The following is a 12,628-nucleotide window of genomic DNA, read 5'->3' as shown; positions in this document are numbered from 1 at the left end:
GGTTTTGTACACCAAATTCTCTGATGATCTGAAAAAAGAAGATAGCTTAGTTAATAAGAACTTATAATAAAAATAACTGCTTGTCATTACTCTTCCCACTTTTGGAAAGAAGAAATGCCTGTATTTAATCATTTACCTGTTTTATTTTCTTGGTATCCAGATCTATACATTGTTGAATTAGGGGTAGAAGAAAAAAGCCTATTAACTTTTATTTTAAATGATTCAGATATTTTATTTTATTTTATTTTTGAAATGCCAGAGGGCAGAATTTTATGGTTTTATTAACACAAATACAGTGTGCACATAAGCCGTCTATTTCTTTTTTTCTCGGTGCAGCCTGGCATTCGGATTAGTGAATCTGATGGCCAGCTGGGTTGCTTTTTCCACTATGGCATTGTGGATCTTTGAGGAGACACTGTGAACAATCTCAGCACAGTAAGATGTGTTGTACATCAGCAGCATGTCAAGTTCCCTGACATCGTTGATCAGGAACTTCCAAAAGCCACTGGGCGGTATGTGCTTTGTTTTCTTGTTGTTCCCATAACCAGTCTTGGACATCCATAGCTGGCCCTTGAATCTTCTGCACACTCTATTTCCACTGGGTTTCTGCCAGTTATGCTTAATTTTGACATATTGGTCTGACTGGTGCCAGATGAACTGCTCCGTCCTCTTTTTGACAATTTTGGGTTTCACAAGGGGTGTGAGGGCAGCCATGATGCTGAGTAGGAGATGACTGCCCAATTCAGTTTTTTTTCAAAATTGATTTTAGAGAGAGAGAGAGAGAGAGAGAGAGACGTACACCCTCACCCCCCTCCACACCCATTTGTTGTTCCACTTATTTATGCATTCATTGGTTGCTTCCTGTATGTGACCTGAGCGGGGATTAAACCTGCAACCTTAGCCTATCAGGATGATGCTCTAACCAACTGAGTGGTTCAGGGCTCAGTTATTTGTTCTTTTAGTACAATATTTGAAAGGTGATTTTACAGAGCTTTGATAGACTGCTACAAACACATGTTAATAATTTGTAATGGTATGAGACCCTCAAGAAGAATCAGAAAAGACAGTTTTGGAATAAGTGACATTCCCAAGGAGAAGGTCTATATGTATCCGTCTTGAACTGCTGAAAATGGGGAAGCCTTCTCACTACAGTTCTTTAGCTTCAGGTGAAATTTGGAAGAGCTAACACCTCCTTTTTGGAATTAGCATTCTGTACCTTTTTCAGTTTATCTGCATTCTCTTTTCTCTTTCATTCTAGTTGACACATGTTTGATTTGGAGGGAGTAGGTGGGGAGATAGAAGAGTTAACTTTGCATGCTTTCAAATCTGCTAGTATTACTTATAACTTAGATGAAAACTTATCTTTTAGAATATTCAGTACATGAGATGTTGCATGTGTTATGCATTCATTTTAACAATTATAGTAGCATGGATTTATGAATGACATGGATAGCAGATTATTTCCAGTCTAAAATTGCTCTGTTCATTTTTGGACAAAGTAATTACTTGCTAGAGCAATTATTTTTCTGGCATGTTATAAGCCATGAGAGTGGTTTGGGAGGATCTGAATGAATGCTGACTGTAAAGATTTTTAGTACAACTTGATTTTATTCTTTCTTTCCTTGGAGTGTTGGCGGATTAGTTTGATTTTAAGAGAGGAGAGGAAAAAAGCTGCTTTTCAATTCCATAGAGACTAGTGGTGTTAGAGATATTTTAAATTGGGGGCTTAGAAAGCCAGAAGATCTGAGCATTGATATGCTCTTTTGCCATGAATTAATGAATTTAAAATATATTGTTCATTTAATGTTTAGTTTGTGTATGGACTCATGGTTTGGGCTTCTTTGAGCTGTATGTATATAATGAATCAAGTTATGCCCTTTCAACTGACATACAGTATTTTGAAAGTATTATTTTGAAAAGACAACTATTATTTTGAAAATAACATGTAGTTTTATTTTTTATGATTGTATAGATGTTACTGGCAAAAAAAATCTTCTGGATCAGAAAAAGTTTGTCAAATGTAGATTTTTAGTTCAGTATGAAAACGTTACCACCTATTTTATTGGTGAATGTAATTAATAAAAATAGTTCAGATAAAAGATTCTAAGCACTTCTGAAATGATGAAGCTCCTGTTCTTAAGACAGAGCTTTACTTACATTATGTATCAGGAAAAAAGCAGCTGGAAATATAATTTGAAAGAATTCTTTGGTGAGTTAAGGGCTCTTTCAAGAACTACCAGCTTCAGCAATTACTGCTTCTTAGAATCTTAAAAATTTCGGAGCTTGGAAGAGACAAGACAGTTTTGTCTGGCCTTCCTTAAATATATACATGAATTGAAAAGGGTGTTTCTTTCCTTTGAGCTTTTACGTTAAAATTTTCATTTTTAATGGTATTTACTACATGTGTGAAATTCATTGTTAAAGGATTGTTAAAAAGTAGGCAAAATTATGATATTCATGCAAACATGAAATGAACACATGTAAAAGATGTTATTGAACTCGTTAATTATTGAGAGAACCAGTTAGATATTAAAAGTAGTTCAAAGGAAAATTCAAAAAGCATGCATATTTGGGATCAAGAATGCTGAAATGTATGTACAGATTGACATAAAACTGGCTTTTTCCATTTGACATGTGAGAAATCATTCCTCCCTTCACTGGACAGAATTTATTTGCTTGTGTACAGACAATCCTTTGCATTGCTCTCAGTCAGCTATCTACAACTTACAGATATAAAATAGCTCAAAGATCATAAAGGATGCAAACCCCATAGATTCAGATAACTAGACAGGGTGCACATTAAACAATGCCAAATTTTTCATTGAAGATGCCCAGTGATCTTTTTGGTTCATTTCAAAGTCTTTTACAGTTTTCTCTACCATAAAAGGTCAAAATAAATGAGTCTGTATTCTGGTTTTTGACAACAAGCCAATGTCTGTTAGTCTTAAGTCCTAACTGGTATTCCTTGTAAATAAAATGTTTTCTTTTTCTTTTCTTTTTCTTTTGTACATTCCTGATAAATGATTTATTTTTTAAGTTAGTTTCAGTTATAGTTGCGTATATGTGCTGCTGAAGCAAGCACAAAAATGTTTTCAAAATGAAAGAAGATTAAGTTATTCTTGGGTGGATGTTTTCTGATATTTTAATTGGCATTAGAACACTTCCTCAGGTTAGTGTTTGAAATTTAAACAGATACTTGCACTGTAGCTTCAAACGGTTAGGTAGCAAGTTCTGTAAGACTATCGAGGAACTTCTATTTTGTAGATAGTTAATTAATAAAGAACAATAGTAATAATTTGAAGGGAGGCAAAACTCTCCTGCCCAATTTTAGTCTTTGGAAATACATATTAATTTGTTACAACTTTAGCATCTTCCCATGTAAATACTTTTTACTTGGTAGTTGAACCCAGGGATGAGAGGGCACAGAATTGGCATTTCCTATTCCAAATTTATACTTATTTTAACTGGACCCTTGCTGCTTCATGATTTGTTTATTTTCCTCAGATTTCCTCCCTTGCATGTTCCTGATTTTGAAGCACCAGTGTAGTATAGTGAAAAAAAAATAGAATTTGTAGTCTCATAGACCTGGGTTTGAATCACCACTCTACCACTTACCAGCAGTTTGATTTTGGGAAATTCTTACAATCTCAAGTTCTTCAATTAAATGAATAATACTTACCAAACAAAATTGTATGAAAATTTGTGTATAGAGAATGTAACAGTGCCTGGCACATGTTAGGCAGTGGATGTTAGTTTTCTTACATATTCCTTCAAGTCCTCAAGCCTTCTTGCCTTCTTTCTTGTTTTCATTATGGAAACAACTGCAGTCATTTGGTATGACCTCCGTTATCTCCCCTTTTGTCTCTCTATTTCTTATCTTTTTTGCTTGTTTCAGAAGTATATTTATTTTATCTTGCAGGGTTGTTGGGAGGATTAAACAAGGTAATGTGTATGAAATTACTTAGTACATTTCCTGGCATATATTAGGTATTAAATAAAGATTAATTGAGTCCTGGCCAGGTGGCTCAGTTGGTTAGAACATAATCTCGTAGACCAAAAGTTTGTGAGTTTGATTTCTGATTAGGGCACATACCTAGGTTTTGAGTTTGACCTCCATTAGGGTGCGTCCTCTCCCTCTCTCCCTCTCTGTCTCCCTCTCTGTCTCTGTCTCTGTCTCTGTCTCTCTCTCCCCCCCCGCCCCCCTCCCCCCCACCTCCCCCCCCCCCCCGCCTCCTCCTCCTACCCCTTCCCTTCCTCTCTGAACATATCCTTAGGTGAGGATTTAAAAAGAAAAAAAGATTAATTGAATCTGAATGTAAGGTTAATTTGGCCTTTGATTGCCTTCTGTCTTGCTTTTCCTTAGTTATTTTCTCTTTCTACAAGTATCATCCTTTTCTGTAATATGTTTGATCTTTCCTTCTCCTTTTGAAAAAGTATTCCCTCTTTTGGAGGTAAAGCTTACCCTTCTACTTTGCCTTTCTAGAACTCTGGCTAATTCCCTATTTCTTTCATTCCTTTATTGCCAGACTTCTCAATTGAGTAGTTAAGGGGTTTGGCCTTCACTTTTTCATCACCTGCTCTTAAGTTAAACTCCTGCATTGTGATATACCATAATGCTCCCCTGAATCTGAAGGAGGAGCACCCTCCCAACTTAAGTTCCCATAACACTTAGAATGTAGTAGGCATTCAGTGAATATAGTTGAGTAATGAATGAAATAGAAGCTTTGAAATAAGTTATCTAATGCTTTCAATCAGTGGGTTTAAAGAAATCTGATAAACTATTATATCTAAATTCGATCTAACTGGATGCTCCTGTATAATGTAAATTTTTTCTTTTTCTAAGAAACCCATGGTTTGTATCAGATTCTGGAAAGAAATTTTAAATACTATATTTTACAGGAAGTTTAACTTTAAAGGAAAATTTATTAGCAAAAACATCTTTCTATTTTTCCTATCAAGAGAACACAGACCATTGTTTTTCCATTTCGGTGATACTCAGACCTTGGTTCTTAAGCCCCGTGTAGGCCTTTCAACAGCCATCTTCTTCTAACACCTCCACTATATTCAATATTAACCAGATTATGAAACCGGAAAAGTTGGCCTTTATGCTGCCTGTCACTACCAAAATCAAGTACTAGAGACAAGGATTGAATCATTATGAGCCCTTTATTCATAATCTGGCAATCTGAAAAGACAGCAGGTTATGTACGCTAAAAACTGCCTTAACATCTCACCTGAAGCTAACCTTTTTATAAGAAGAAGAAAAGGGTAGGTAATGGGTTTGGAAAAAGGTTAATTGGATAAAAGTTGCAGTCAGGTCTTGATTTTCCTAGTATTTCTTTATCAACTGATCAGAAAATCTTTATCTGCATCACAGATGTCCCTTCCTGGGACACAATGGCTTAGATACAGTCTTCAGTGCTTGCAGACCTCCTGGGGCACAAAGGTTGAATTGCTTGATGACTTCCTGGAGTCATTGCATTCCATTTCCTGGAACAACTGCTTTCTACTTGCATTAATCAATCCTATCAACAGTGACTGAAGCTAAAATATTTAACTCTTAAGTTCCCCTATCAATTATGCCACAGTAGGGTAACCATTGCTGACTTTTTGGTTAATGATAACTAATACGGCACCAGAGGCATATTCTTCTTTATTTTTTAAAAGATTTTATTTATTTATTTATTTATTTATTTATTTATTTATTTATTTTTAGAGAAGGGAGGGAGAAAGAGAGGGAGGGAAACATCAATGTGTGAGAGAAACAGATCGGTTGCCTCTTGCACATGCGTAAGTGGGGACCTGGCCTGCAACCCCAGCATGTGCCATGCCTGGGGATCGAACCGGTGGCCTTTTGAGTAGCAGGGGTCCACTCAGTCCACAGAACCACACCAACCATGGTGTGTTCTTTGAAATACTTCAGTCCCACCTTCGGCCAATTGATTTCTCTTTAGTCATTTTAATAAGTAGACTTGTTGGCAGTTAATATTTTTGCTTTAGCTATCTAGTAGATAGTATTAATTTGCCAAAAATTATTATAAATTTTCTTCGATTATAGTAGAAGTCTTCTTATCTATTGCTATTCTGTCTTATATAGTTTACAGGTAGTTGAGAAAGTTGGTTAAAGCAGGAGCTATGAATGATACATATATAACATAAGCATTTTATTTCAGCTTAAATCTAATAAACATTTATTCACCAACTGTATGATATATTAAGTATGAGTCTGCTGATTAGAGTTCTTCATCTTTTTGGCATTAATTACACCCCGTGATGTATTGCTTGAAACTTCTAATTACAGTTTTTGTAAGTGGAGTGAGAACTCTTAGTTACTTGAAGCAATGAATATGGACTCCTCCTAGATTTTTAATTTTCCCCAAGCTTATTTATGTGTCTCACCACACTTAAATTGAGGACAGTTTTTCAAATGATTTATATTTAGTCTTCTAAGGCCTTCAACTTAATTTTCAAAGAAATAGCAACTTTTTTTTTTTGCATTCATAGTTTATCATTTAGTATTTCAGTATAATTGTAATTATGGGCATGACGGGCATTGAGTAAGTTTGAGAACTAGACATGAAATCAGCGTAGTGTAGCGGGGGCAGAACAGCCCCTATGTCAGTGTCGTCTCTTCGCGACCAGTGTTCAGCTGGGGGTACAGACAGTACATGGTAAAGGGAATGGAAATATCACGTAAACTGTTACCTTAAGTGGTAAAAGGATGTCTGGCTCATTTGGTCAACTTACATATGTAATATACACGAAGTGAAAGGCAAAATCCTTAAGAGTACAATTGGATGAATTTTTACACAGTGAACCCTCGCATATAACCATTACTCAGATCATGATAATGGGACATTCCCAGGATCCTGGAAGCCTCCCTTGAGCCCTGACCCAGTTTCTCTCCCACCACAATTCTGACTTCTATGACTGTAGATTAGTTTTGCTAGTTTAAGACTTCCATATAAGTGGAATCATACAGCATGGACTCTTTTACACCTGACATTTTTCACTTAGCATTGTTTTTGAAATTTGTCCATGTTAATTGGTAGCTCTTTCTTTTTCATTGTAGACAATATTTTATTCTGTGAATATATCACAGTTTATCCTTTCTGTCATTCATAGATGTTTAGATTTGTTTCTAGTTTTGGCCTCTTACAAATGATGCTGCTATAAACACTCTTGTACATGTTTTTGGTGCACATACATGTACATTTTTGTTGAGCATATACTTCAGAGTGGGACACCTGGGTCATAGGATATGCTTATGTTCTACTAGCAATATGTGAGAACCTGTTACTCCACATTCACCAGCGGCCCCTTTAAAAAACTTTATTATGTACTTACTTATTTTGTCATTTTGTTTATGTTGTATATTTGGCTTTAAAAAATAGTATTTGGAATATTCATGAACCTACCATCTAACCTAAGAAGTTTAATACTAGATATCGACAATATATTACATATTCTTCTCTCTAATGTCTCCTCGGCTTTCATGGTAAATGCTATTCTAAACTTATTTTTCACTCCTTTCATTGTCTTTTCAAATAATAGTTTTATATGATAGATGTGTCTGAATGTTGTCTAGTGTTAGTTGTATTTGAATTTTTAAAAAGGGATGTGCTGTATGTAATCTGGAAATTGACTGTTCTTCCTTTTTTATGCTTAATGTTATATTGCTGAGATTTATTCACATTGTTATATATAGTTGTAGTTGACTCAGTTTCTCTGCAGTATAATACTTCACTTAGTGAATGTATCACAACTTATTGTTTTTTCTGTCAATGACATTTGAGTTATTTCCATTTCTTACTGTTATGAGTGATTTCTACATATATTTTTTGCATGTACCATGATGAGAATTTCTCTTGGTACTTAGGAATGTAATTTCTGGGTCTATAGGATTGATACATGTTTTACTTTACAAAATAATGCCTGTACTCCAAAGAGGTTGTACCAGTTTACACTCTTACCAGCAGCAAAGATGAAATCATTTTCATTATGATAGAATTTCAAATTACAACTTCAGTTACTTTAGAGACATAGGGCTATTTAGATTTTCTGTTTTTGTGTGTGTCTGTTCAGTAACTTGTATTTTTCAAGAAATTTGTTCTCTAAATTTTCAAATGTACTTATATAATGTATTTTGTAATTATATTTTTGTTTAAAAGATCTAGACTGATTTCTTACACAGACTTATTTATTTTTAGAAAGAGGAAAAGGGAGAGAGAAGGAGAGGGAGAGAAATATTGATGTGTGAGAGAAACATGGCTCATTTGCCTTTCACACGCCCCTAATGCGGGACCTGGCCTGCAACCCAAGCATGTGCCCTGACTGGGAATCGAACCAGCAGCCTTTCAGTTTGTGGGACAATGCCAAGCCCACTGAGCTACACCAGTCAGGGCTATACTGATTCTTTAAAAAAAAGAAAAAAGAAAGAAAGAAAAAAAGTTCTTGATATTGGCATTTACACTTTGTTTTATTCCCCTTGATCAGTATTTCTAGGGGATTTTTTGCTGGGTCAAGAAATCAACTTTTTCTTTTATATTTTTTATATTATTGCATTAAAATTTTTACAAATTATGGTAAAATACATATAACATAAAATTGACCATTTTAAAATGTACAGTTCAGTAACATTAAGTACATTCAAATCGTTGTGCAGCTATCACTGATTTCATCTCCAAAACCTTTTAATCTTCCCAAACTGAAAGTGTACCCAGTAAGCACTTAATTACTCATTCTCCTCTCCCCACAACTCATTCTACTTTGTTTGTATGATTTTGACTATTCTGATTACCTTATATAAGTGCAATCATACAGTATTTGTCTTTTGGTGACTGGCCACAAGGCCACAGCTCCTGTGGTCTGCACGTGTGAGCCCTGGCATCTCCCCGTGCTTGTGGACGGGTTTGGTGATCTAGTAGGTGTCAGGATTCCTTCTGATAGCCTTATGGAATGGGTTACCATAAAGATTTGTCTGTGGACTCTTCCCCAACCCAGTAAGAAATCAGGACTCTCAGAGCCCCGCGGTGGCATCCAGCTCACTCCTCAGCAACAGACAAGGCTTTCAGCAAACTAGCGGCTTAACAACGTGAGGGACAGGCTTGCTGTGGGTCTCACCCTTAGGAACTCGGCATTCATGGCCACCACAGCACCCACGAACCTGATATGTTACATAACCTTGCTTGGCCTTGTATCCCAGCCTGCCTGCTTTACAGGGCTGGGTGGGGGCAGGTACTGCCGGCAGTGCACCCTGAGAAGAAAGCACGGTACATTGGACTACTTCTTCCTTCATAGTTCCTGGATGTACTTTTAAGTGCCCATCTTGGCTTACCTGATGGGTGTGGCCAGACAGAAAAGCTCACAATTTTTAATCACAGGTATTGACATATAGAAGATTCACATTAAATACTTATTAGTTGATCAGTTCATGTTTAAATTAGCAGTGGTGTTAGAAATCACTTTCTATATGCATGGAATCTTCCCTTTATGGATCAGAATCCATTAATAAAGTTGCTTTTAATTGCCTTGTTTTGTTTTTTGCCTAGTAACTGCCTCTGTTCCCTTGAGCTGCTTATGCATCTGTTCTTTGGGGAGATGGAAGGAATGGAGTTTATGTACGTGTGTATGGGGATGAGGATGAAATGGTCAGTATTGTTGACCACAGTTATTGAAGAATTTATATGGTTGAGGATAATTTGGCGTGATTTGGCTTGGGAAAGAGCCACCTGCATGAGGAGGAGGATACAGACAACTCTGACCACCCAGTTAGCAGTAAAATAAGAAGAGACAAACGAATATATTCCTACTCTGCTGCTCTTGAGACTCCTATACTCCCACACTTACAGCTGCCACTGATGACTAATGTTAAGCAATTTGGAGGGTCCTGAACCTTTTAATAGTAGTAATAAGGAGTTGTAGTATCACATGGTTTCTGACTTTCCAACTAAATTGTATTTTAAATGTTCAGATTTTTTTGGTTCCAGTTTCCAACTCTATGTTGTTTCAATTCAGGGTTTTTATTAAAAAATAATTTATTGGTTTTTCTAAGTGAAAATTTTATTTTCCAAAGTAAAGTTTATGGTGATCAGACCTTACTTATGGGAAAGATTCTAGATTAGAATGGCATATGAATCAAAAAGTGCCAATAAGTAAAGGCATTTGTTAAGGAAACAGACTTTGGAAAGGCTTCACATTCCCCTTTTTGACCTAAGGAAATAGTGTTTTTGGTTCCTAACTATTTTGTCGAATATATCAGTTCATTAACTTGGGTCTCTTTCCTTTTTCATATTTCTTTATAAAGCTAATGAGAATGATCTATATTGGCCAACCAATGATATTGTGGAGTAAGAGTTTTGGTTACTTTCTTACAACCAAAACTCTAAAAATCAGAAAAGGATTTCTTATTTGGAACTTCCCATGTTCTGGTTTTTGGTTAGAGAGCATTTTGTAGGGGTTTTTTATAAAGATTTTATTTATGTATTTTTAGAGAGGGCAAAGGAGAGACAAAGAGAGAAACACCAGTGCGCGGTTGCCTCTCGAGGGTCCCCTAAGTGGGAACCTGGCCTGCAACCCAGGCATGTGCCCTGACTGGGACTCGAACCCTGTGACCTTTTGGTTCCCAGTCCAGCATTCAATCCACTGACCCACACCAGCCAGGGCGGCATTTTGTAGGTTCTTAAAGACACATTTTTTGAACCTGTTGATTGGCTTAAAATTTTTTTTCATTGATTTGAAAGAGAGAGAGGGAAGTGGGGAGAGAGAGTGAAACATTCATTTTGTTGTATTACTTACTTACGCATTCATTGGTTGATTCTTGGATATGCCCTGACCAGAGATTGAACCCGCAACCTTTGTGTATTGGTTTGACACTCTAACCAGCTGAGCTACCTGGCTGGGGTCTGTTTATTGGGTTTCTAAGTTGGAATAAATATTATTTAGAGTCAGTAGAGGGTTTTCAGCTTGGATTTAATTGACTAGGAAGGAGTCTGTTAAAAAAAAGTATTAAAATTTTTTGAACAGATAAGCTGTTTATTCAACTCCAGTGTCAAAAAAAAAAAGGTAAATTGAAAAGTCTTTCTTATCCTTGTTTCCTATTTTTTTTTAGTTTTCATTTCTCAGTAGATCACTACTATTGCTGATTTCTTGCTTTATCCTTCCAGATATACAGTATGTATGTGTCTATAAGTGAATATAACTTATATTATTCTCCTCATGATATTCATTTAAAAATATATCTTACTATATCACTATACAAAAAACTTACTCTTTTCTCAAAAATATTTGTATAGTGTCCTTGTATGGATGAACCATCATTTATTAAATTACTGTTCTCTTGCCCTGGCTGGTGTGGCTCAGTGGATTGAGCGCCAACCTGTAAACCAGAGGGTCACTGGTTTGATTCTCAGTCAGGGCACATGCCTGGGTTGCAGGCCAGGTCCCCAGTAGGGGGCGCATGAGAGGCAACCACACATTGAAGTTTCCCTCTCTTTCTCCCTCCCTTCCCCTCTCTCTAAAAATAAATGAAATCTTAAAAAAAAATAAATTACTGTCCTCTTGATGTATAATTAGGTTGTTTCCAATCTTTTGTTCTTATAAATAATGTTGTATAACTTTGAACACATGAGTTCACACATTTGCAAATATGTTTGTAGGGTAAATTCCTATAAACTGTCTTGCTGGGTCAAACAGAATATGCATTTTTAATTTTGATAACTAATATCTAATTGTCTTCTGTAGATGTTGTACAAATTTACACTCTCAGATATGAGGGGGCCTGTTTTTCTATAGCCTTCTTACTAGTGTGTTTGATCATTTTGGATATTTGTCAGCCTGAGGGTAAAAAATGGTGTCTTAGTAGTTTTAATTTGCATAAAATAGGTTAAAGTATTTTTTAATCTAAATATACATATATACAGTATAAGAAGTCAAATAATATCATAAGGCTTATAATAATTTTAAAAAACAGTCCTGTGTTCCCCCCTCCCAGTTCTCTATTGTAGCTTTCCATGGGTAATCATAAACATTTCTTCTAGTATTGATCTCCATATTTCTGACTAACATGGCAATACTGACTGACTTTTTAATCTTTTCATGGGCAATCCTTTTATGGAAGATGAGGATTTAGTTTTCTTCCCTCATCACCTGTCCCCTCATTTTCCCAGTTTCTGTTGATAGGCAGATTTTGTAACAATCTATATTTTAAATTTAAAATAACTGCACGTACCTTTGTGTATAGCCCAGTTAATTATTTGTTAGTGTGTCATGTCCTTGTAATGCATGCCAATACTCCAAGACTTGAAAATTATACTCTCTGTATCTTTAGAGTGCTTCGGATCATTTGATTTCCCAATTGCACAAGATTTAAATTTAATGGCGTTGCCATTTTAAAGCTCTAACAGTAACTAATTATGACCTATTGCTGGTAACCCGTTAACCCATAGTCTTGGTAAGGTTTTCATTTCTTTGTAAAATAACATATAATCTATGATTCTTGGAACCCTTCAGTTTTTGGGGACACATCTTGCAGTTAATATCAGCCATTATTTATTGAGTGGTTGTCAATGAGTGTCAGGCAGTGCTCTAAGTGCTACATGTGTATGAACTCATTTAAACCATAGAACCA

At 35.9% G+C, this 12,628-nt stretch overlaps 2 protein-coding genes and 1 pseudogene across 3 annotated transcripts in view; 1 reads left to right on the top strand and 2 right to left on the bottom strand.

The window, feature by feature from the left end:
• The window catches only part of SPATS2 (spermatogenesis associated serine rich 2), a 106,149-nt gene that overhangs the window by 33,971 nt on the left and 59,550 nt on the right, over nt 1-12,628 (top strand). The window lies entirely within an intron of this gene.
• On the bottom strand, nt 313-726 carry LOC129084867 (60S ribosomal protein L32-like). Its single transcript, XM_054591150.1, has one exon. The coding sequence runs from the start codon at nt 712-714 to the stop codon at nt 313-315; it is 402 nt and encodes a 133-aa protein (XP_054447125.1). The 5' UTR covers nt 715-726.
• On the bottom strand, nt 8,816-9,327 carry LOC129085106 (60S ribosomal protein L15-like; annotated as a pseudogene).

This window comes from Pteronotus mesoamericanus, unplaced genomic scaffold (assembly GCF_021234165.1).
Source record: "Pteronotus mesoamericanus isolate MK-2021 breed Mesoamerican mustached bat unplaced genomic scaffold, CSHL_Meso_final scaffold_21, whole genome shotgun sequence".
Taxonomy (NCBI): domain Eukaryota; kingdom Metazoa; phylum Chordata; class Mammalia; order Chiroptera; family Mormoopidae; genus Pteronotus; species Pteronotus mesoamericanus.
This window is presented reverse-complemented; position numbering and strand designations above follow the sequence as displayed.

What these genes read in the sequence shown, in the direction of transcription:
- LOC129084867 (XM_054591150.1), bottom strand. Translation starts at nt 714, where the DNA reads ATGGCTGCCCTCACACCCCTTGTGAAACCCAAAATTGTCAAAAAGAGG.